Below are 25927 nucleotides of genomic sequence, written 5' to 3' on the forward strand. Positions count from 1 at the left end.
TTGACAGCCCTAATAATTCCCAAACTACAGTAGATTTAAATGGTGTCACAAAATGACACCAATAATTCTTGACTTGATAAGGAAGGATAAACAGGCTAATTCTGAGGAATGCTATATCACATGTACACCTGTACCAGTACTTGTGATGGTCCTAGATGGATCACTGCCACATCCCACCCATGTTCTTTTCTTGTTTTGATGTTAACACTCTTAAACTAGAATGGAAAATGTCTGGAAATTGTCTGATTCAGTGTGTTTGCTGTCGTTCACACTGTCACTGCCAAGATTTTGGGATTGGGCCCACCTTTACCTGCTGTGTGAACGTAGCTTTATTGGTGTAGTGTGGCGTACTTGCTTGGCCATGGAATCAAACCACAGGGAATGCTCCAGGGAATGTGGTGTTGTTGCCCAGTCCGACTGCTAGCCACCTCTGAGCGTTATACGTACTAAACTGTGCTTTTAGTGCTTTTATTTAGGCGAAACCTGCTCTTCATAACAAGGTCCTTGCTTCAGTGAATGTGAAGCTGATTAAAAAATAAGAAAAAAAATTACAGGTAGTTTTTCTTGCTTAATTAAAAAATTCTCATTTCAAAATAAGCCAGGTTGGGCAGTGTTCGCCAGCTCAAGGCCACCAGAAGGCAACTGCTTTTCATTTCTGAGAGTTATTTTTTCATGTTTTACTTTTGTTGAACCAGAGAAATAAGAGAGCGGGTGCATATCCTCATACGTGAGCACAACACCTGGGGGTGTGGGATGGTGGATTGGGGGCGTAAGCCACACTGTAAGCCGTGCTGCACCAGCCCTGGAGCAACTTGGGGTTAAGTGTTTTTGCTCAGGGCCACAACAGCAGTCGCTGGAGGACGCGAGGGACAGAAGAACCTGTGGGAGTAAATCAAGGTTTGGCTGCTATGACACTTCATTTATCCAAGGCCGCTCCTGAGTCAATACCCCGCTATATGGTCTTATTATGGAGCTTTGGGGGGGAGCCGCGTGGTGCTTAGCGGCTGAAAATTGCGGCTTTGGAGTTAATTCTCTTGATAGCGGGTCAGAGGTGAGGGAATCACGCCCAATTCGTTCCTAGATTCGAGTCAACAAAGCGCTGTGATTACAGAGCCTATTGCAAGGGCGTCATGTTCAGAAGCAGATTCTGAGCCTCTTTTTTTGTTGTTTTTCTGAGATGAGTTGACAGGACGAGTAGTATGAGCAGTATGAGCAGCAATCGGGTTGCAGTGTGTGATCTCAGTGGTGGGAATGACGCATAGACCGCATTCCTGGACTCAAGCCGACAAAATATGGTGATTTGAGGGGTGAAGATTTTTTTCTGATGTTAGAGAGACACAGACAGATGTCACACGGAGGGTAGAGGCCTGACCAATATGATGATTTAGACCAATTATGGAGAGCTCGTAAAGCAGAGGTTCTCAAAACATCCCTGTCTTGGGAGTTGTGGACCGTCTGGAGGGGCCATAAAGGGGGTGGTTTGAGAACCACTGCTGCAAAGAACACCAACAGCCAGTGTAGCAACTGCAAAAACAGCGTAGTAACAAGGATGTGACTGGATGTCGGAGTAATGTACCATTATTTTAGTCATTTATGTTTACTAATTGGCTAATTTTCTCTCTCCTGATTCTTCTGGAATAGTGCAAGGGAGAGCAGAGCAGAACTTAACACACGTTTTTACGAGATGAAAACATAATTTGCTAAAAGCAGCACCAGTGCAGACGTTACCAAGTAGCTCAACAGTAAGAGACGACACAGGGAGGAAGTGCCATCAACCCACATCTGCGAGAACAAGGCCAATTGTGCTCTCTCTGACTCCGGCTGCTGATGGCAAGCAGCGAGAGCTAGGATTGGAGACAAATGTTGACGTTTTGATGGACGCGTTTGGCTACGCATAAGCTAATATCTCGTTAAACTGTATCCATTTATTGATCTTGAATAAGCCTAATTCATACAGCCTGGTGTGAATGCCGTAATCCTATCGCATGCCTGTTTCCACCACACTGTTGGTTAATCCAGTGAAACCAGACTCTGAATACGGGCCGACTGCAGATCTTAGTTCAGCCGAGCTATGATACGCAAAGCAGGCGATCGTCAGTTAATTATCTGTTGCTCTGACGGAAACTTGGCTGAGATGAATTCAGCGAGCACGTGGACTAGATTGATGTGATGCTGTGACAGTTTCACATAAACATTCATTTCATACGATATGATAAAAAAAAGAAGCTGAAACTCTCCAGGTTTTAAAGTGAGCTTCAAAGCTCAGAGACTGTATTAATGTTTTGCGTGCTGCTCTCTGTTTCCTGGCGTACGTTCTCTCATGAATAGCAACAAGCAATAGGGTTGGAAATCCGCTGGTAGTGCTGGATCGGGAGCAGGCTGTAGTGTTATAAAAAACAACACTTCGGCGGCGTCTCCGGCGCACCAATTCCGGGTGTTTTCAGTGCACTTTCCAGGCCTGATTCCTTGGTGTCTTCACTGTTATTCTCACCAACATCTCTTTGCTGTCTTACAGCTTGTGCCGCTTGTGCCCCACTTTCCAGTTTACACGGACCCCGTGGTGCTCTCCGCATGGGGAAACCGCTGTCCTTGAGTTTACCCAACAGTTTGTTTCCCAATATTTGTCCAGCGTCCCCGCCTGCTAGTCAGCAGCAGCGCTGCACGCTGCAGGTTGGGGCGTAATTGCCAAGGCGGCACGCGCACATTAAAAAGCGCCATTGCTTTGCATTGCTAAGCATGAAAAAGCCCTTGAATCAGTGCTTGCAGGTGGGAATACAGATAGTGGGCCGGTTTAATTTCACTCCGCAGCTCAGTGTCTTCAGTTCAAAGACCTTTAGTCAGACATTTTAATTACTTTGGAATTGGATCTAATTGATCTTGGCTTAGATGGACTTCTCTTACTTCCACACTTGGTGCAGCTTTTCTCCCAGTGGAGATGAGCTCGGTGCTTAACGACTGTCCTCTTCTTCCTCTTCTTTCGTTTCTTCCGCAATAAAAAAGAAAAAGAAAAGAAAAGGAGGCTAAAAACAGAATAAAAGCTGAGAGGATATTAATGCAGCTAGGTCCTATGAGTCCACTGCATTAGCTAAAAATCTGCCGTGCTTAATCATCATGTCGTTGGGTCATTTGTACTTACTACTGGAGTGTATGGCGAATAGCTGCGCTCTCTTTTCTTATCAACCTTCTTATAATCACTTCACACATTACGATCATGATATCATCTGTCCAAATGATGTGTTCATTTTTCAGTGTCAGGATCGAGAAACCGATTACTCAGGAGCTTTAACAAATAAACCTATTATCAGATGTTGGAGTGTTTGGAGCGTCCACCTGTACCGTTATTACAGCCTCCATATGGGTTTTTCCACGTTTTTTCTACGCGCTGGGTCCCCAGCTCCACCACACCAGCAAACATGATGCCTGTACTGGCCAACATCAGCACAACAGTTGTGCTCTCCCAGACTCCGGCTGCTGATGGCAAAAAGGCATGGCTCGGGTCCAGCTTCTATTCTTTTGAGGAGACTCATTTTCAGTGCTACTGCAGGTAGAACGTTCCACACTTCCAAAGTCCGGTCGTAGAACATCCTAGTCGTCCCGAACACGTTCAGTGAAGTTGAGGTCTGTACCCTGGGGTGCTCTGGCCATTGTTCTGAGAACACCAGCAGCTTCGGCAGCTTGATTTGCTCAGATGCTCTAGTTTCTAGTCTTAAGAGCTTCTTAAACAGCTTCACATCCTGTCAGACCCACGGTGCTGGATCATCGTCTCACAGTGGAAGGATGGACAGAAACGCCTGTGGATGTTTTCAGATCTGAAAGGATTAGGTGCTGTTTTTCATAGAGAGACAGTTGTGGTGGTCTGCCAGGTCTTGCATAGTTGAGAAGTCATCTGTCTTTTAATCAACAGTGTCAACACTGTTACCATTATCAGTAATTGTCATGACAGACACTATAATACACTGTACGGACAAAAGTATTAGGACACCTGCTCATTTTTTTTTTCTTTATTCCGCAATCAGTGGTATTAAACTAAGGTTATCCTGCTTTCCTGCTAGAATTATTGTCTCTGCTGTCCAGGGAAGAAGGCATTGTACTAGATTTTAGAGGAGCATTGCTGTGAGGATATGATTGCATTCAGCTACAAGAGCGTTACCGAGTTCAGAATGTTGGATGATCTCCACCCCACTTCATCCTCAACTCCCCAACTCATCCCAAAAATATTGGATGGACCACCACCACCATCATCCATGAGAACACAGTTGTCTCAATGCTGGGGGGCTTTATACCCCTCTAGCCCACGCCTGACATTAGGAAACATAGGTTCATGTTGATCTGTTCCAGAGATACTGCTCCTGTTCTACTGGCAAAACTTTCATTAGAAGGGGTGTACATCAAACATTGTAGCATGACACTGCTTTACAGGACATCATTTGCTAGTAATTTGATGGCATGCTAACATGTTTAAGTCAAAGTTACGTAGCAGTGCTCAACTAAAGTGCTAACAGAAAGGAGAAACGTCATTCAGGGTTTGAAGACCTTGACAACCCTGCTAATACAGCATATCAGAAAGCTAGCAGTCTCTGCCTGTACATTTAATATTGCAGTAGTTTTAGTAAGAAAGGGCTGAATTGCTCTTTTATACGCTGTGAAAAAAGTGGGCCTCTTCCACTAATTTGCATCCATCGTGGAAGCTTTTGTCGCTCAGTTTTTTATATATATATATATATATATATTTTTTAACACCACACCCCCCTCCTCTCATCCTGCGTTGTCACCAACCATGCTAAAAATTTTATCTGGCTGTTAGATAATGCTTCCCGGTGATGGTGAATTATTGAAGGCCTTGTTCATGTGAGTGGGACAGGGGCGCGCTTTTAACTCCCTGTACTGCCGTGTCTTCTATCCAGTAACTAAGAGACGCTACACAAACAGCAGAAGGAACACAGCAAGGCAGGGGACTGTGGGTGGGTGGGTGGTTGGGCTGGGGGGGCTGGGGGGAAATGAAAAGAGGAGCGGAGTCTCGCTGACTGGTGGGCTGGCCTGCAGATTAAGGCGAGCCGATGAAAGGCTGGGAAGCTCTGAGTGGAGTCTGCTTTGCTGGAGTAACTGATGTTGCTTTGGTGAATTAATGGGCTGAAGCTTTATTATGAAGCACATTGACGTTTCTTCCCAGATATATAGCGAGATATCATTGGCTGTTCCTTCATCATTCCAGCACATCGAGTTGGAAGAGGAAGCACTTAGGGTTACAGCTCTGAACCCTCCCGACGCCTGGCCTGAGGCAATATATGAAACATGTGAAACGTCAATATGGATCCCAACATAAAATCAAATGTTTCTCCACTGCAGTCGCTTGTCAGGCCAGTAGGGCAGCGAGAGAGTTTCGTCATTGCCGTGTGCTCGTGTTTGTTTTTGTCAGTGGTGCTTAATGCTGCTCGATTACGCCTGAGCAGTCTGAAGCACGGGAGATCAGGTGCCGGAGCGAATGTGAACACATCAGCGTGTAAACAAAACCTTAACCTTGCTTTGGGGTGGAGATCACAGCCTGGGGGTCCGGGCGGAGAGCCCAAAGTGTTGATTTTTTTTGCTCTTCCCTCCGTTTCAGCCAGTGTTTCTCCATTCCGCTCGCTCCCCCAAAAGACTGATGGCAAACATTACTGGCTGTTCTGACAGTGGTAAACATAAGTGAGGTTGTCAAGCCAACCGTGGTTTCTCCTGCACGCTGTGTGAATTGAGAGGGAGCGAGTGAAGGTTGCGGGAGGGAAGGGTTACCGCGTGTTTCGCGCCGTTTGAATGAGGAGAATGGGCAAAGGGCAGAGAAGAAAAATCTTTCTTTCAGTCCTTCGGGAAGGAAGAAAAAACAGAAATCAAAGCACATGAGCACTCCGGCATCAGAGTGAAAAATAACGGCAGCGCGAAGACTCAGAACTCACTGATCTGTACATAAGATATGTAGCAAGATACATCTATATATACATATATAGAAACAAGGAGGTGGTATTAATGTTATGGCTAATCCGTATATGTATGTATATACATATATATTTATAGTTCTATAACATAAAACACTCTAAAACACTGACTGACATGGTGGTGGTGGTGGTATGTTAGTAGTATGTATGTGGTAGTAGGTGGTATGTGTGTTACGCTGGTGGTTCGAGTGGATCAGACACAGCAGTGCTGCTGGAGTTCTTAAACGCCTGAGCGTCACTGCTGGACTGAGAATAGTCCACCAACCAGCAGCAGCAGATGAACCTCTCTCTGACTTTTAAATCTACAAGGTGGACCAACTAGGTAGGAGTGTCTAATAGAGTGGACAGTATATATATATATATAAACACACTGTAATTTAAGGTACCTACGCACATTTAAGTTTACTGTAGAAGCTCCAGATCTCATCAGAACAGATGCAGGTGAACATAAATCCAGTAAAAAGGAGAAACAAGAGCTTCTCATTCTGAAGAAAGTAGTGAGATCTTGTCGGTGAGCTAGTCTGAAGAACAGAGCTCGGTTCCTCCAGGTTTCTCCTGGACGCCCCCCCCAGTCCAGCCAGCACAGCGTGGAGGATGTATTCAACTCCATCATCATCATCAGCAGCAGCTCACCTGATTTACCATCATTAAGCCCTGATTTACCACCAAACCAGGTGTTGATCTGCGGAGAACTCTAAATAATACTAGACTCCATGAGAGAGGAGAACTTTGGAGATGTTCTAATGATGAACACAGTGATGGAGAACCACACATGTACTGCACACATTCATTCATGTTGGCTTCAAGGACCTCAAACATGATTTGGAAATGTTGTACATACCTGAAGAAAAAATCGGTCAGCAGTTTTGGAGCTTAACGGCTAATATGGAAGTGAGTACGTCTTCTCCTTCTGATTTAAAAGTTATGATATAGCCACAGCAGAGCTACCAGCTGTAGTTGTGTAAATTAAGGTCAGGATTAAATCGTTATAATTTCTGTTTTAACACATTAGATGTCATTATCACTGCCCGTGTGACAGCTGTTATATAAGGGTCAGTGAGCTGCAGTGTCATCACACACCTGCTGACCGAAATGACTGAAAATATCGCACAGCTTTTTATATATATATATATATATATATATATATATATATAAAACAACCTTTGGATTTCCGTCAAGACACAGAAAGAGCCTTCACGAGAGGAGAGCCAGTTTGTGCCTGCCAGCATGTTGAGAGATTTATTCTATAAAAGGCAACGTGTAACATGATTAGCATGGAATATGATTTGCTAGCTGTACATTGCTAGTGGCAATGTTGACAGTTTTGCCTGCGATGCTAAATTTCAGATCATCAGCCTAATGAGGAAAATCATGTTTCTAGATAGTCTCAATAATAACAGATAATAACAGATATTAATTAGCAAATAATGAAAGTTTACTGTATTTTATTTGTAATTCAGGCCTGTCTACAATGAATTGGGTATGTTAGCTATACTTTAGAGCTATTTCGTGTTGCAGGTTGATATTGCCGCTGTCTGAATGCCTTTAAACGACGTTTTAATTTCAAGCAAGAACAAGCAAAGTGTTTGATGAGTGCAATAACGCTCAACAGGGTGCATTATTGTACTGCTCTTGGCTTTGCATCCTGTGACACCATAGGGGTGTGTGTTGTACACCGATAAGCATTGTTCTCTTACGCATTATTGCACACTTATGCTTACGCCATGACATTTGATCACAGATGTGTTGACGTCCTTGTCATATCTGGGAAGGCATTACCAAATGCTGTTGAAACCCTTGGTGTCAGTGGAACTACAGCATCGGGCGAGGAGGAACATCTCTCTCTGTAAATGAATGTGACATTTAAATCATTTCCATTTTGGCCTGTTCGTGGCAAATGCTGAGATTATTGCCCAGAATACATTAAGCCTTCATTAAGATCCTGTAACCTTTACAAATCAGTTCTGCACGAGAGCTACGGGAGAGTGTGACCTCGCAGAGTTAAAGGCGGACAATTTCAGTTCATCCGCTGTCATTAGGGAAAGCAGTGTTAACAGGTAATAATGAGAAGGAGGTGATAACAAATATGACAGCTATGGCTCAGCTCGGCGTGAACGGCCTGCTCGCACAAAAAAAAAAATTGGCAAGCGTGGAGCAAGCCTGATTGCTATTTAATCATCCTTTAGAGAAAAAGGAACATCGCCAATTAATTCCAAAAATTCTGAGGTGTTTCCGCGCATGCATTATTCGAAGTAAGAGCCGGCGCTCCGGTGACTGGCGTGCACCTTTGGGATGCGAACCCCTAGCTAGCTTTCTCCCCTTCCCACCCCGTACCTGCAGCTCAGTGACTTTTGGCAGCGATGTCTCCCCTCTCAGCGCCCCAACGATGACAAGTTTTCTGCAACATCGCCGGAGCCAAGAAAATGACATTACATCCTTGAGGGGGAGGCACCGTCTGCCTTAGGCTTGTCAAGCACTGTCAAAGACAAAGTGCAATGCAGTGCCTCCGGAAGGTCCCAGACGGGAACGCTGGGTGTATCCAAGGAGATCCGCTCCACTCCTGCCCCGCCTCCCCTGGCTCTTTTGTGTTCTGGATAATCAACCTCTGCTCTTTACTGACAGCACATCCTCTTCCTTAAATTGGCGGTGCCAGAATTCCTCGAGCAGCCCGACTCTTGCTGAGACTTTCATTTGAGTCTCTGTGTCCTTAAAACTGGGAGGCAGTGATATCATTTAGGCAGTTTTGGCTTGGGGGTCGGGTTCCTTTCTTGTTATCGTACCTGCTGTGTTGTTGGCCATACATTCAGAGAATTTGTCTTTGTGTCTTTGTATCTGTTAACTGGTTAGAAAATAGAAGCATTAACTTTATGGGACCGCCACACAATCACACTAGTGAATAGGGGCAGTGAGCACACACCCTGAGTGCTGGGCAGCCACCCTGGGAGTGATTAGAGGTTAGGTGCCTTGTTCAAGAAGACCTCAGCTGTGAATGTAAGGGAGAAGAATGCACTGTTCCTTTACTCACTCTGCACCCATTTCCTGATGGTCCAGGGGATTGAACCAGCAACCTTCTGGTATAACCTCCTCTAATCTCTCTACCTTCTCTAACCTCTAATGGCTGCCTCCTGGTATAACCTTCTCTAAGCTTTCCTTGACTCCACCTGCCCCTACTTCTTGCCTGTCCAGGGAATTGAACCAACAACCTTCTGGTATAACTTCCTGTAATCCTTCTACCTTCTCTAACCTGAAACAGCAGCATCCTGGTCTAACCTTTCCTTGACTCCACCTGCCCCTACCTCTTGCCTGTCCAGGGAATTGAACCGGTGACCTTCTGGTATAACTTCCTGTAACCCTTCTACCTTCTCTAACCTGAAACAGCAGCATCCTGGTCTAACCTTCTCAAAGCTTTCCTTGACTCCACCTGCCCCTACCTCTTGCTTGTCCAGGGAATTGAACCGGCGACCTTCTGGTATAACTTCCTGTAACCCTTCTACCTTCTCTAACCTCTAACAGCAGCCTCCTGGTCTAACCTTCTCTAAGCTTTCATTGACTCCACCTGCCCCTACCTCCTGCCAGTCCAGGGGATCAAACCAGCAACCTTTTGGTCCCAAGCCTACTTCTTTAAAGATTAGGCCACGGTTCACCCCATGGTAAAATTCTGCCCCTAAGGTGGTTGGACTACATCCATGTCCAGTAGTTAAGATCATAACATAGATCCTCATGTTTAGCTTCAGTGCTACTGTGTTTTCTAAAAAAAAGCCTATGCTGCCTTTATTGTTGGGTGCACTGCGACTCCAACTGCATTTCTAAGTGAGTGTTTAAATAATTCACAATAAAAACAACTGTTAAGCTTTGTTCGATCAAGTTGTTTGTATCTGAGAATAAACACAACTGCAGCGCTGAGAAATCCTGTTATTAGGCGAGAAGAGGTTCAAAGGCAGGAATAGCTGCTTTCTTTGCATTTTGCTCAGCATTAACGGCTTAAATAGAAGAACTGGGAAGTGGAAGGCAGAGGAAAATGCAGACCCCTGTCTTCGTTCAGCTGTGCTCGGCCTTACGCTTAAATTTGCGTTTTGTTCCAGCCTCATTTGATATGCATGTATGTATGCATGCTTTATTTTCTTCCTTCCAGGCGCCCGACAATCGAAAATAAATTAACATTCCAGCTCTTTATGTTTCTCCTTCTTTAAGCCGGTGGAGAATACTTGGAGGCGAACCCTCAGAGGTCAAGCGATACTCAGGAGCTGTCAATCTTGCTCAGGGAGCCTCCCACCCCCTTTCTTTCTCCTCCGATCCATTCTTTTTACTCCCATTCATTCGACTCTCCATCTTAGAAATGGGGACTGCTTCTTCTTGGCCTATTCTTGCGGTGCTGCCCCCCCCCCAGATTGACAGAGGCAACCAAGGCCTTTGTAAGACTCTCACGTCCATTCACTCTCCTGTCACAAACACACTCATATTTCATGCGGAGGAATGATGGCTGTCCTTTTTTTTTTTTTTTTTTTTTTTTTTTTTTTACATCAATTTAGTTAAATCTGATTTTAATTGCATGGTTTTCTGCTGTTTTCTGCCATTTGTTGTATACCTTCACTGCAGATTCATTATTTATATCCGAGACTAGTCACGACTATTTGATCTTATTGTGAGTAATAACCTCCGCTCATTTATATATATTTATATATATATATATATATATATATATATATATATATATATATATATATATACACACATTGTCTAATGCTCTTATCATGTAGTTTATACACCATTAATAGATGAGCAAAGGTCATCACTGCTCTCTTTTGGCAAGAAAGGCACAGGCAGCTAAAAAAAGGTCATGTGATTACATTACATCTCCTAAGGGTTCGAACCGATTAAGCGATTAACACACGGTGTTGTGTGAACAAGGTAAGGGAATATCTGTTAAGCTTTTGCTCGAGCAGCGAGCAAGCAAAGCAAGTGCCCATCCCTCAGGTATCAACAGCAGGACCTTAAGCAGCTGCTAAACTTTGTCTCATTTGCCTACTTAAGCCATTTCATGCTTGGAGAAGTGAACCCTTTTCCACCCCACCCCCCCCACCCCCTCTGCTTTCCACCACCATCTAAAATTATGATGCGACCATCAGGAATGGCGCAAAGCTTCTTAATGCTAATCGGCTAATCCTTTTATTTCGAGTCGGACCAAATCCAGTCCGAAATCTGCCAAACAAAACGGTGTTTAGGGGGATGATAATGCCGGGCTCCTGCGCTTAAGCTTCGCAGACATGAAGCGAGTGTGTTTCCCGGTGGGGTGACGTCTTCAGCGCCTCAATGAAGAGCAAATCACACACACACTCGATCCTCGTTTCACCCCCCCCCCTCCTCCTCCTCCTCCATGTGGCCTGCTGGGACCAGGGGTCTCAGCTGGCGCAGCGGGGAACGGGATTTTCCCGCAGTTTTCCGTGCGCTCACGCCGACTGCTGAGCGTTCGCAGCTTGAGGAATGCTGTCTGGCAATTATATCCTTCCTTCTCCTAGAAGAAGAGGGATGATGATGGGGGGGGTGTATGTGGTTGCTTCCAAGGATTGAACTCCTTGCTCTTTTTGGAGCACCTCATTTTCTGGGATGCGTTGCGTACTTGTCGAATTAAGGCTGAAAGATAGGTGTGTGTTCTGGAGTCAGAATATCTTCATATCATATGTGTCTCTAGCTGATCACACCTGGCTTGCTCAGACTGTGTTTTGTGAAGGCCTCAGGGGATTGCTTAGCAAAAAAGAACTGTACACGGAAAAGGAGAATGCAGCGCTACTGTTTGTCATAGTACAGTGGATTAATATCATAAGCCATATTAGGAGGCCTGTTTTAGAGTCACCACAAGGTTTTGGCTTTGCCTATTTTGACTTTGTAAGTTTAAAAGCACCCAAAATACCTTCTTATCCACCTAGCATGTGGACCTGGAGCACTCTGTATGCCACCATGTTTTCTGGCACTATATAAAAGAAGCTCTGTGCCGCCTTTATTGTTGGATGCACTGGGATAAATTAGGCAGAAACAGGCTGGTTTTTGTAGTGGCCTTAAAAAAAGATAAATTAGGATTTAACAGAAGATATAAAACTTATTTTCTTGAGTTTCCTGCATTTAATTTTTTTTTCTTTGTTGAGAAAAACAGAGCAGCATTTTTACAGAATGCTGCTTTAACATTTGTGCACTGTCAAGCCTGACATTGAGACTGGTTCCTTTTATTAAAGACACTAATTACGATGCTTGGAGAATTTCACAGCTCTTTGGAGTGTGTGTGTGTGTGTGTGTGTATATGTGTGTGTGTGTGTGTGTGTGTGTGTGCGCTCTCCTCATTTGTCACATTTGATGAATCTGGCACGAAAGCTGAGTAACAACATTCAGAATCAACTGGACGTGCTGTGGTGACAGATAATGGTTAATGATGGTGATTTATACTCATTTTATGAAGTTTCTCATAAAAGTCATTAAAGAATCAGAAATTAAAAAAAAAAGGTGCTTGCAACTCCTTTAAAGTCATACAAGCTTTCTGTAATCAAGTCCAAGCTTTCTTTGGCTTCCCGGATTATGTTCTAGTATGATCCAGTACGTGAATATTTAGGCCAGTGTTTTGCAAAGGACCTTAAACAAATCTGAGAGTATTTGATATTTTGACTCCACTTTTTTTTTTCTTCTTAAAATCTTTGGCTCCATCCTTCGGTATCTTGGCCAGCGCTGACATTACGTTCTGAGCCACCCCACGGTTCTCAGCAGTTTTTGTCTTACATTTTAAATACCTCTGGAAACAAAGGAAGCCTCCTCCCGCCAGGCACTTAAGGAGCGAATTCATTACGGCAATTTGAATTCAGTCTGCTGTATGCTAATGCCTAAAGCTCCTTGTGTTTTGGTTCCAACTTTATCCCTCCCTCTTTCTTTTCTTTTTTTTCTTTCTTTCTTTTTATTTTTTTATTCATTGTCTAAAAATATCTCTGCATTGAGAGTGATCCGGGCAGAGTGCATATTTAGGCTCATTATAAAATAATCAGGATAGTTGATGAGGGGGAGCTCATCAGAGGAGGAGTTGTGGGAAGTTTTTTTTTTTTATGACTCACACTTCAAAGTGTGAATTTGAGCGGGTGAGCCGGATGATTTTGCAACCCACAGACTACCTGCACTCTCAGCAGCTACATGGAGGAGGACTGGGAAGAGAACTGTGGGGGGGGTGAGCTTGGTGGTTGGTTGTGCAAGATGAAAGTATAAACTGCTTAGTGGGTGGATAGTTGTACAATATATACACACACATTATATATATATACCATATACTGTTATATATATATATATATATATATATATATATATATACCAGTTGTATCATACACGTCTATCTGTTTATATATATATATGTATATAGACAAGTGTATGATAAATCTGGTAATCGCAAATTAATTATTGTATATGTTAATAAATCAAATATTTACCATTGATTGGTTACTCGTTATTGACTTATAGGATAACTGCTCAGCATTAGCGGGATCACTGTACTTGAACTAAACCTTAAATCTAACTCTAAACGGGTAAGGTTAAGCTCTTAATTTAGCAAAGCTTATTACACGCTTAGGTGTATTACTCAGTAACTACAGGGACTTCTCTACAAACCGGTGGGGCTATGCTCTGGTAATAGCAGTTTGTAATAACACTTTCTGCCCTGACCGGCGGATCATAGGCTATTTCAGGGGTTAAGGTTAGGGTTACATTTAAAGAACGGTCATTTACATTCAGCTTTAGTTGCATATTAGCTAAATGTCAGGTAAGAATCTACGAGGCATCTACAATGGACCAGCCAATTAAAGTGTTACCGCATTATCTATTACTTAGTAACTGATTAATCAGAATCAGAATTATTTGCCAAGTATGTTCACACACACAAGGAATTTGTTTCCGGCTGTTAGTGTCTCTCTAGTATATACAGCTATAATATAGCTATAATATACAGCTATAATATACAGCTACTCCACATATAATTTACAACAATGCACAATATACTATAGTATACACTGTATACATTAAGTACTTTGTAATTAGTATTTGAGCACATTTTTAATATATTTTAGTTTGTCATTAGTTCAGAGATTATGCACACATTAACTGTGAACTGTCAGTCATCTGCTATAAGTATTTACTCTCAGAGAAAGAACACATAACCTTACTAGTACTTATTCCTGTTAATAATTTGCTGAGTAATCTAATTAGTAGATTAATTGTATATCGGATAAATACAAATAAATACAAATTTAATAAGGCCCCAATGGCTGGCCATAGGCTGTTTAAAGGTTTAAGAGCGGTTGATGAATAAGGCCTAGGTTCTTAACATTAGTATAATATTAATATAGCGAGATTGGATCCCCAGCTATTCCCACCATTTCTGTGGGCCCGTTCCCCATGAAATGCTCAAACAGCATGACAGCACAGCGTACATGTTTGTTTGTGTGTGTGTGTGTGTGTGTGTATATGTGTGTGTTCATGTGTGTTTGCGGACACGTCTGCGCCTGTGTAAACGCACATGTGTCAGTGGCTATGAATGCGCAGGACAAGTGAGGCCGACACACCATCCATCTTCAGTATTTGACATATGTTATAACGAGGCCCCGCTTCCCCTGGGCCTCAGATGGTAACCTTTGCCAAGCGCAGACAAAGCAGCGTGCGTTTGTTTCAGCTTCCCCTCGAGACGTGGGATGAGACGAAACTAATAAATAAATAAGTTAAAAATAAATAAATAAATAAATAAATCATATGCGCACACAAAGAGCTGTGTTTATGCGGCCTTTTCATGTTACTACACAGAGGCCCACTGTCCACCCAGTTGTGTCATGTCCGCCAACGGGTTCAGTTGTTAGATAGACAACAACAGGCTGCCCACTAGCAACTTGGCGTGCAACCTAATTAGCTTGGCAACATAGAGGAGGCTGTGTTTTGCAGCAGGTGAACTCCTAGTGCTCGGAAAGTATTCGCTTTTTTTGACAATTTCGCTTGGCAGCCCACGAGAGCAAGCTAAGGAGAGACCGGCCGCGCTGCCAGCTGAACACTGATGAATAAGAGAAAGTGTGGATTACATTGGCAGCAGAGCAAGACATCTGAGGTGGCCATATCTGTGTGGAAAAAATAATCATCTCAAAAAAGTGCTTAAAGACGGAGTAAACAATAAACAAGCGTTTTTCAATATAGAGATATATACTATATACGTGCTCCTTATTGCATTCTAACAGGTGATTTGTCCAATAATAGCCATTTTATGCTGATAAATGACACTTTTGCTGGCTGCCGAGCTGCTAGTGCTAGTGCTGTGTCTGTAATTCCGCCTCAATTGATGATAAAATAATGAGAATTTTTTCCCCCACTATTACATTGTGGTGGGTGGTGGCCTTCTGAATGGTGACACCCCCTTTCCTCATTCAAGGCAGCATTAACGCAGAATACTCCGTGATCGCCTCCTTTCTACTCTGCTCACTCCTCACTAAGCCCCGCCTCTGCATGCTTGATATCAACCCCGTAACGTATGTTTTTTTCAAGAGGTTGGATATACTCTGTACATGAGGCATTTTAGATCTGTCACTAGTCCATGAATTATCGTTTTCTATCGGGCTACTTGCTTGATTCATGATTTCGTTAGCGAAGGTCAGGGGTCACCACCACTTTTGGTGACCTACAAACATTCAGCAAAAAGTGAACCTCCCAATCTAAAGTGTAAAGCCTGTGACCCACATAGCCAGGGACAAATGTGTCTGATGATTTGTTTGTCGTCTGATTGCTGTATTCTGAAGTTACACAGCTCAGACTTTCAGCAGTTTGTTTTTCCATCTCTTTTCCTTCCAGGCAGAACTTCGGTGAAGGAAATGTGAGAGATTGAACTGTAGCCAATTAAGATTGAAATAAAAATGAAGGGAGTATTTTTTTAAAGAAAAAAAATCGAATTAAATATAAAATGATTCTAAAAAGACAAAAAGCTAAATATATAGTGTGTAAATAAATACAAACAAAGATATAAAGCTAATATATAGTAAAAAGTGGAGGTTAAATCTCAAGCCGATAAAATTAAACTATTCATATAAGCATCTAAATAATAGTATATTATTTACTGTTTAAGATCAAAGAAATATAATAAAATAATTGTTTAAAAAATACAAGTACAATACAAATACAAATCTAAAAAACATCTAAAATACCTTTTGGTGAATTGTAACATTAATTATCATAATTACATAAATAATAATAATGAAAATAATAATAATTATATTCACATTTATATTACTTTATAAAATAACAATAATGGTTGAAATTGTGGTATTTTTTGGCAATTCTAAACTGAAAAACAAAATAAAATAAAAAAAAAAACAGTTTTTAGACATAAATATCTTATTTATGAGATTCTCTAATGTTCTAAAGCCCAGGACCCCTTCCTGTGTATTCAAAAAAATCCAAGGACCCCCACAGATTTATTTTATGAACACAATTGAATTGTTCAAATGTTTATTAGGCACATTAGGCAAATATGTACCATCATATTTATTTGATGGGATAAACAGCTCTTCTCCAGTGATGTGTGGCGTTTAGCTCGTATCAATCCGCTGAGCTTCTAATAGTTTTCAGACTCACTGTTCATTTTTTTCCTGATCATTCCTGGGTTTGAAGAATGACGTTGTTTTGCTGGTGTGATCAGGATCATTTGTAAGCAGATTCTTGGCCTCGTTTGCTAGAAGACGGATTCTATTTTGGCCTACCGTCAGTTGGAGCGGATGCAGTCGTCTCTGTACTTGAGATTCAGTTGATTTACGGTGAGGAACACAGGGACAGTGAAATCAGTTAGTTCAAGTAGTTCAAGCATGTTTGAGGTCCAATCAGCATCACAGCTGGTCCATTATTGTTCTTAAGAATGTTTGAATACACCTGACTGAATGTAGTTTACTCCAAATCTGAATGCAAAGCTACAGATTATCCTTAAAATGTGCTTGAAATTTGTTTCTACAACAAATATGAATATGAATATTCTTTCACAACAAACAAACAGGCCGAAACAGAAAAGTAAAAAGCATTTTTAAAATGCCTCCAACAAGTAGTTCCCGGCAGCCAGCAAGTTCTCAGCATATGTGGAGCTTCTTCTAGTCTTTTGAAAAAGTGTCCCAGGTGGCTCCTCATGAGGCTGCTTGAGAGAATGCCAAGAGAGTGTAAAGCTGCATCAAGGCAAAAGGAGGCTACTTTGAAGAATCTTATAAATAGAAGATAGTTTTGATTTCTTCAACACGTTTCTGGTTGCTGCTTTCCGAAGGAGTTTAGTTGCAGTTTTTTAGTCTTAACTATTATTCCAAAATATTGAAAATGGTCAAAGTAACCCTTTCCTTTAGGTGTAGGTCCAACTAGTGCTGGAAAAAACTGTTCTTCTGAAATCAAGACTATTACAAGAGTTGATCCTGCTTTTGTTGGAGTAACTGTCTCTACAGTCCATGAAAGAAGTCTTTCTGCTATGTTTTGGAGAGGCATTGCTGTGAGGATTTGATTGCATTCAGTAACAAGAACATTAGTGAGGTCAGGATAAAAAGTACTGGAAGGAGCATCAACCATCATTCCAGAGAACACAGTTCTTCCACTGCTCCTCAGCTCAATGCTGGGGGGCTTTATACCCCTCTAGCCCACACCTGGCATTAGGCAGCATGGTGCCAATAGGCCCATGTTTATCTGCTCCAGAGAGTCCTATTCTGTTGTCAGTACTTCTCTACAGGGACTAGACAAGCTGTGTCTTGTCAATGGGTGAATGCATTCATAGAAGCTGAATGCATTCATTAAAAAAGGCTGTCCACAAACATTTGGACACATTGTGTATGTTATGGAAAAATGAGAGCAGCAAGAGTTTTGATGTAATTTGCCTAGTGAGGCGATACCATCCCAACTGGTACTATATTTTTGAACCTTTAATATTTTTAGAGCAGTTTGGAGGAGCTGTGTAATCCACGCGTGCCCAGTTTCTGTTTGGCTGGAGCCACGCTTTACGACCTGTATGTTTTTCAGCAGATGCTTAATGCTGTATCTTAAATGACACTTAAATGGCTTCAGTTTAATCTTACTCTTTATTCCGTGCAGATGTTGCTCGTGAACGTCTCGTACATGACTTTGCACCACAGAGAATTAAAAGCCGGTAGAAACGGGCCCATCAGATAGCGAGCCATTATCCACTATTTGGCCAAAACAACCCATTGCCTGTTTGCTTTGTATTGTCCACAGACAAAATACGCCTCATTCTCTGATTTAAACACATCCACTTCCTCTGATTGCTGTTAATGTAAGGGGACCCTCTGAGGCCCGAGCATTCGGACCGCTCTCCTCTTTCATGTTTTACGGTGTCTTGGTGGAAATTGATAATCATGATAGATTAATGTTGAGGAATGTTGTCATGTAGGGGGTAAAACGACGACGAAACGCAGATAGCCTTCGCAGCTGGCTGATGTGAATTCCCACGTTTCTGATAATCGCCTTCTTTCCATGTGCCTGCAGATGGAAGATGACCGGTGAGGACCTTCGGCCCATGACCGATCGCTGACATTCCCCAGACCTGGATACGTGCTGTTTTTTTGTTTTCTGCTAAACCACTCACTTCTCCCAACCGCTGTCGTTGTCGTCGTCCGGCATCTGGAAATTGAGGAGACAAAATGTCTGCGTGGGTGTGGAAATGCCCCCTGCTGTGCGGCCTCCTGTTCGCCATGGCCTTTTACCAGTGCTCTGAAGGTAAGGTCATCTCTGTTACTCTTTCCTCCCCATGGACGCACACACTCACATTCACACACATTCACCACAATGTCTTCTCTACCTGGACTTCGATCATCGCTATCCTGTGCAGATACTTTCCCATATTATCCTCAAAGCCATGCAGTAGTACACTTTCCCCGAGGACTAGAGGTTCAAGCTAGTAGATGTTCAAGCAAGTAGATGTTATTGTAAAAAATGAAAAATAGTGAAACACCTTCTACTTTTAGTCCTTTTTTCAAAGACACCCCCCAAACACACAGTCAGACATGGTTTAATCAATTTTTTAACAGATCCAACCAAAAAAGTCCCACCTTCCACTACTTAACCTGTATGGGTGGACCAACTGGCAACCAGAACATTTCGGTTCCCAAAGGTTGACCCCACATATGGATGCCCATTAGGGTTGGTGATGGGACCAGGAAGGGGCCTAGATGGGACCCGTGTGAGATTAAGGTGGGCTGTAGCAATGGGGCTAATTGGTGAAGCCCAGTGAATCCCAGTAAAAACCTATGTACAAACCCACTCAGAGCCCATGACCACTTGGAACCCACCTAGCCCACATTCCACCAATGTGAGCCCCTTGTGAGCATGTTAGCTGGGACTATAGTGGTATGAAGCCCCCCAGCATTGAGCTGTGGAGCAGTGGAACTGTGTTCTTTGGAATGATGGATGCTGGTGCTCCATCCAGTACTTTTGAAATGAGTTGGGGAGTTGGGGATGATGAGGTGGGGTGGTAATCATCCAATATGCCTCTGCGAAATCTAGGACCCTTCTAAAGCCTTCTTCCCTGGACAGTGGAGACAGTTACTCCAACAAAAGTTGCAGGTTAGAAAAGCAGGTTAGAATCTGTTTAACACCAATAAATGAGCAGGTGTCCCAATACTTTTGTCCATATAGTGTATACCAGGAGAAAAATAATGAACTCTTGGCTATGTTGGCTACATAAATTTGGGAAAAAAACAAATCCCCCCATAAGCAAGACTAAACTTCACCTGTCCAGCAGCATAGCGGTGACCTTGGCATTGCTTTCCAGGCTCTCAGCTCCTTCAGGTCTCTCCACAGTTGAAAAGCCTACACTGATTTTCACTCCGGGTCAACCTCATGCTTCATCCAACTGCTTTTTTGTTCCAAGCCTTTTCTACTTCTTCCTTTTCCTTCTTCCTTTCTTCAGCAGTACAAGCTGGGTCATGAGGTAGGCAGAAAGGCAGGCTGGAACATAGGCCGTCCGATCATTTTTCTCGGTCCGTATGAAATGATTGGACAGGGTGCAGGAATGCAAGGACAATTCCAAGAAATACAAAGCAGAAATCACCTCTTCCAGCTTCCAAACCACGCCGGTTAACCCTGTACCTGCCGCCAAGGAGGACGAAGATGAGTTTGAAATGAAGGTGGTGTCAATTTTTCCCGTACGCCTCCCAACCACCTCCATCAGTCTCGCACCTGACTGAATGAGATGTGTGACCTGGCTGGCTGCCAAAATGACGGCTTTGGGAGGTGAAAGCAATGTTTGCAGTAATCTGCTGAGAAAACACAGGTCCTAAATCATTTTCTCCACGACTCTTTGACTTTGATTAGCATGTTCGGTTGTAATTACAAGTGTAGCAAACACACAATCACACACAATGTGCGGATGCACATACCCCATCAAAACTACACATATGGGCGAGAATTATTTCCCTCTGCTCTTTTTTCCCCATATTTTCTAGAACAAAGTTGATTTAATCATACACTCGTGTGCCAAACATTGATTACTGCAACACACAAGTAAGAAAGGCTTTCTTTATAGTTCAGCTTTTTCCCCTTGTTGTTGTGCTCTGCTGTGGCTTCCTGTTTTAGCTGGCATTTTCCAGAGCAGTGGGAAAAATAGGCTTCTTGTTGATCTTTAGTTTTGGTGCCACTAGCAGATATTTTCCAGAGATTCCCGACATTTGAAGTGCTGCTGGAATTGTTAAATTTTTGGGTGGACATAAGTTTACATGCAGCTTATATACAGAAAGCTTGCATACAGGAAGAACTAGGGCTGAGCAATATGACAATATGTTATAATATTGTGATAAATATTGTTATTATGATACACGAAGCGTATCGAGGAGACTGTTAGTGCTTAATAAACACTGATCAGCTGCAGGTTTCATTACTAACAGTGTAATCAGACTGGTTAAATGAGACGAAGAGCAGCAGATGTTGGATAAGAATCGCTGTACTCAGTACGGGAGAATATCTGGGTAGTAGTTTTAAAGAATCTGTTGCTACTGATGTATTTAGTCTTGTGTATCGTGAAAAATATCTTTAAATATTGTAATATAGTATTTTTTTGTCGTCCAGCATTAGAAAGAACCCTTCAGAAGTTTCAGAAAAGCTTCATAAGAAATGAAAATAGCACTTTTTGGATACTGATGACGTTACTTAAAGGATAATAAAAAAATTAAACAAACCTAAGCAAACCTATAGTCAGATTATCCTGTGAAAATATATAATATAAAATAAAAAATATATATATAATAAATAATATAATATATAAATATAATAATAATATTTGACCCAAGCCTTCAGATGGCTTTAGAAAAAATGAAGGAAAAAAAAATATGCTAATTTATGCTAGCTTCCCTATGGGATTCTAGTACTGTTAGTGCTAAGCAAACAGTAATTTGAAGAAACACATTGGAAGCTGGTTTATTCGAAGCTTGTATAGTAGTGACCTATTGCTGTGATCATATAAATGACCTGCTCTGTTGCAGTGTTACATTGAGTGTTTTAGTAATGGGTCCTGGCACAGAGCTGCCGCTGCTGTTTTCTGACTGAAACACGCTCAGAGCTCTGCTACTATTCAGCCAGTGATGAATCTAGCCCTTCCAGAAGGTTTATAGTTCCATTTGTTCTCATAAAACCGGTCCCACCTAAGCACTGGGGCCTTCAGTTCTACCAGTGAAGTCCTAATCAATGGAAGAGCTTGCTTGGCTGTATTGACCTACATCCTACATGAATCACAATTTGGCCCAAAATCAGTTGTTTAACATTAACCATGAGCTACAGATTATTATTACACCATTTTCTGAAGGCCTAAAATGTGCTTTTTCATTTTGGACGATGTAATAAACTGATGATGGGACTATTAACGTATTGATATAAAAAAATATGGTAAAAAGTCAAGTCAAGTGAGTTTGTGTGTGCATGGAACAGAAAAAAAACATCAGTTCAGTCTCTGGAGTTGAGAAGTCTGATGGCTTGGGGGAAGAAGCTATTGCAGAGTCTGGTCGTGTTGGACCGGATGCTGCGGTACCTTCTTCCTGATGGCAGGAGGGAGAACAGTCTGTGTGAAGGGTGGGTGGAGTCCTCCACAATGCTGGTTGCTTTGCGGATGCAGCGGGCAGTGTAAATGTCCATGACGGAAATATGGTGTATCTTACAATTTCATAATAATTCCATGAGTCAGAACAGCCCTAAAGCTTCATGTATTTGAGTCACATACACACACACATAAGTCCAGCCCAAGCCTTTCACTTTTTTTTGCCTTGTTTTTGAGGTACTTTCTTTGGTATGTACAAGTTAAGAAGCTAAGGTTTTCGGTTTCACTCGAAATGAAGGTTTCCAGCTCAATGAATGATCATTCACCCATCCATCAATAGTGGAATGTGTGTGGGTTCCTCAGAAAACAATGTCTTATCCATCCGCAAGCCATTTACCTTCTCCCAACCCCCTTGAAAGATGCGTTTCCCTTAAAAAAAAAAAAAAAGAACCACATTTCGGTGGAGGCCTTCGCAGAAAGGGCCTCTCAGTAATTGCTTCTTGCTCTGCGGCTGGCGATCGTCCTTGTGATCAGTTGCACAAAAACCTCCTAGACATGCTTTGAAATGTCCGATGAAGTTCTCGCGAAGTTCTCCAAAAGTTTTCCTTCCTTGGCGAGTTCTCCTGGTTATAGGGCAGTCTTTAACATTTTACATGAGGAATCAGCGGGACATCAACTATAAGCAGCTTCTTAGGGGTCTGCATTTCTCTGACGCCTCTCTGTGTTGTCTGAACTGTGTTTCCTTTGGCCTATCTGTGCTGAATCTTCACAGCTAGCGAGCCTTTGTAGTTTGAAATGAAAATATGTCAAAGAAAATGCTCCGCTACCTGATGCGTCACCCGTTGCTACAAACAGGAACGCTGCTTTCGGAGTGTTTGTGAAGTTGTGGAGAATGCTAAACAGTGGCCTTGCTATATGCACCCCCTGTTTTCTAATGCTTGCCCTAATCCCTATCACACTTATTCTTAGTCTTTTGTCATCACATCCTGCTGGCAGCTAACTTAAGAATGCCTTGAAGAGGTTTGTGCCTGAGGGGGTTCTGTGTTCCTCGGGGGTGGGTGGGCCGGTCCATGGCTCGAGTGATTTACATTACAACGAGACAAAGAAGGCGCGCTCACAAAGGTGCGCCTCCACCGCGGCCCTGCTGCCTATCGCGCCGGCGTAAATGCATGCAATTACGGCCTTCAAAGAACGGCAGAAGGTGCAGGGAGGCGTGTTTACGCCGTTGCATTGCAGTGTTATGTTCAGTGCCTAGAACATGCTAGCCTTTGAATGGGCCGCTAACAAGGCAAGCTGTGTTAGACACAAAGACGGATTAAATGATCTGTGTCATCTCTGCGTAGACAAGAATCAGCATTAAGTCCCGGAACCACTGTTTGTTATGTGTTTTTAAAAGCACTTTGGATCGCGGACAGAAGGGCTGCGAGCCGTGTCTCAGCTTGAGTTCTGTTTGTTTGCCAAATGCGTTTAAGTAGCAGGGAAGCAGGAGGTGTTAATGTATTGTGGAAATGAAGTAGCGTCGGAATGAAATTGCAGGAGTGTAATTGGGTAGAACGCGCCTGCCCCTTGTGACACAGAGGTATTTCCTGGCCGTTTTCTTAATCAGCTGCACCCAGCCACACTGAAAATCTCATTAAAGGTTTTGGTTTTAATCGCAAAAAGGGGCTGTGCTACGGAGCCAAAATCACAAGACACATCCAGGCGAAAAAGACCTAAATCCTATCAAACACAAGCCACGCGAGCCAAGAAGCACGTACGTTATTTGTTACGGCCAGTGGAAGAGTTTCTTGGAATCGGATCACATGAACTTAACTTTGGGGGTTTAGACACATTAGAATAAAAGAGCATCGCTTAGTTACGGCCTCGTCACAAACCGGGAGGTTTAGGGTCTGGGATGCTGTACATTAAAAAAACCTGACTAGTGTCCTCTTACTACTGCTGTTCGGCAGACGACTGATCAGTTACACTGTCTAAATGTGGGTGTTCAGCTAGTGTTGTGCATTGGGGCTGTGAGGCTAATGTATAAACTCCATTTCTGGAAAAGTTCAAATCTGTGATTTGCTAATTCCCTTTATATAACTGACAAAATTACAAAGAAATGACTTTTGATGTTTTGCCTAGGAATGCACCAATCCGTCTTTTTCAGTTCCGATACCGATACAGTTACATAAACTTTGCATATCGGTCGATACCCGATACCGATCCAATACTACTGTCGAATTAATAAACCGTATACCTCACCATGTGGGAGAGACTTAAGGCATCAGGATTGACCTAAATATTATTTTACTAAATTTATAAAAAAAGAATATAACAAATGAACACATAGATCCACATGTACTGAGTTGCTATTTCTTTGTCACTAAAAGAAGCAGTTGTGCAGGACACAACATTCAATTCAAAATAAAAAAAGAGTCATACTTCTAAAAAAATATTAAAATACATTAAATGTATCAGTCAAAACTAACAGAAATAAGTAGCTTCACTTTGTCAAACATACAAGCAGCAACCAAAAATTGCCAACATCTAAACATTTAGTGCCGTCTCACACCAACCAATTAAAGTGAAAGGATTGGTTCCATGGTTCGGCCTAATTATCCCAATACCTAATCCAGCTAATTTTGTTATTATTGGACCGATATCCAATCCTAGTATCGTATCGGTGCATCTCTAGTTTCGGCTGACCAACTTGTGACCAAATGTCTTTAGCATTTACATTTGTGGCATTTGTCTGGCCCTCCTATCCAGAGCTCCTACATTCAAGGCACTGCATGTAGATGTCTGTAGTGTGTAGTGTGTAGTCTTGCGTAAGAACTGTATTGGTACAGTGGGGTTGGCTTGTCCAGCCAGGAAATCGAACATCTAGTTTCCTACAGTGTTGCCAGGCAGTGTTGTGACCCTCTAAGCAACACCAACCTCTACAAAGACCTCAAAACTCTCAACCTCTGCAACCCACTCAAAAAAGCTGCAGTGAAAAGCTAAAGCACCCTGAAGTTTTGAGACTTCCCGCAATAAGCAGGTGAATTGGTAACAGTTGAGGGTACCATGATTGGGTATGAAAGGAGGATCCATCAAAGGCTCAGTCTTTCCAAAGATGGGTCATGGCTTACCACTGTGTTCCAAATCCCATGACAGAAGAACATTTCTCATTTCAAGAGAGCGAAGAATAAAGATCTTTCACCAGCTGCCGCACATCAGATTGTTTACATGCAGGGAATTCTGAGAAATCTCAGTCCTTGTAGGACAAAGCCGAAAACCTGAATGTACATGACCTTCAAAGCCCTCAGATAGCACTGCATGAGAAACCGTCATGCTGCTGCACTGAATACAGCAATGTGGGCTTAGGAGTAGTTCGGAAAACTGTTGTCACTTAGCACAATCACAAGCTGCGTAAGGAATTCAATCTGAAACTCTGAAGGGAAGAGGAGAGAAGGCCATACATTCATTCTAATGCGAGTTCTTTGGTACCGAGCTCACCTCAGATGGACCAAAAGACAGTGGAATTGTGCACTGTGGTCAAACGAGGCCACATTTCAGCTTGTGTTCAGGGAAAAAAATGAATGCCAAGCTCTTTGTGGCGAAGACAGATAGATACCATCCAGACTGTCATCGGTGAAAGGTGCAAAAGCCAACATCGGTGATGGTATGGGGGTGCATCAGGGCTCACAGCATGGGTAACTTGCGTATGTGTGAAGGTGCCACTGACACTGACGTGCATTTGGGGATTTTACAAAGACATAAAGACCTTTTTCCCCCGTGGTTATTTCAGAAGGACGATGCCAGGCCTCATTCTGGATGCGCTACAGCAGCATGGCTTTGTTGACACAGAGTGCGTGTGCTTGACTGGCCTGCCTGCGGTCCAGGTCTGTCTCCTATTGAAAATGTGTGGCGCATCACAAAGCAG

At 42.7% G+C, this 25927-nt stretch overlaps 1 protein-coding gene across 8 annotated transcripts in view; it reads left to right on the top strand.

Moving 5' to 3' along the window:
• LOC140561978 (adhesion G protein-coupled receptor L2-like) overlaps positions 1-25927 on the top strand; it is a 195573-nt gene that overhangs the window by 22665 nt on the left and 146981 nt on the right. For all 8 annotated transcript variants that reach the window (XM_072687298.1, XM_072687297.1, XM_072687299.1 and 5 more), the window contains exon 2: positions 18486-18716. In XM_072687298.1, coding sequence (XP_072543399.1) covers positions 18641-18716 — 76 coding nt within the window. In that variant the 5' untranslated portion in view covers positions 18486-18640. The remainder of the gene's footprint in view (positions 1-18485; positions 18717-25927) is intronic.

The sequence above is a fragment of the Salminus brasiliensis genome, chromosome 9 (genome assembly GCF_030463535.1).
Source record: "Salminus brasiliensis chromosome 9, fSalBra1.hap2, whole genome shotgun sequence".
In the NCBI taxonomy this organism is placed as follows: Eukaryota; Metazoa; Chordata; class Actinopteri; order Characiformes; family Bryconidae; genus Salminus; species Salminus brasiliensis.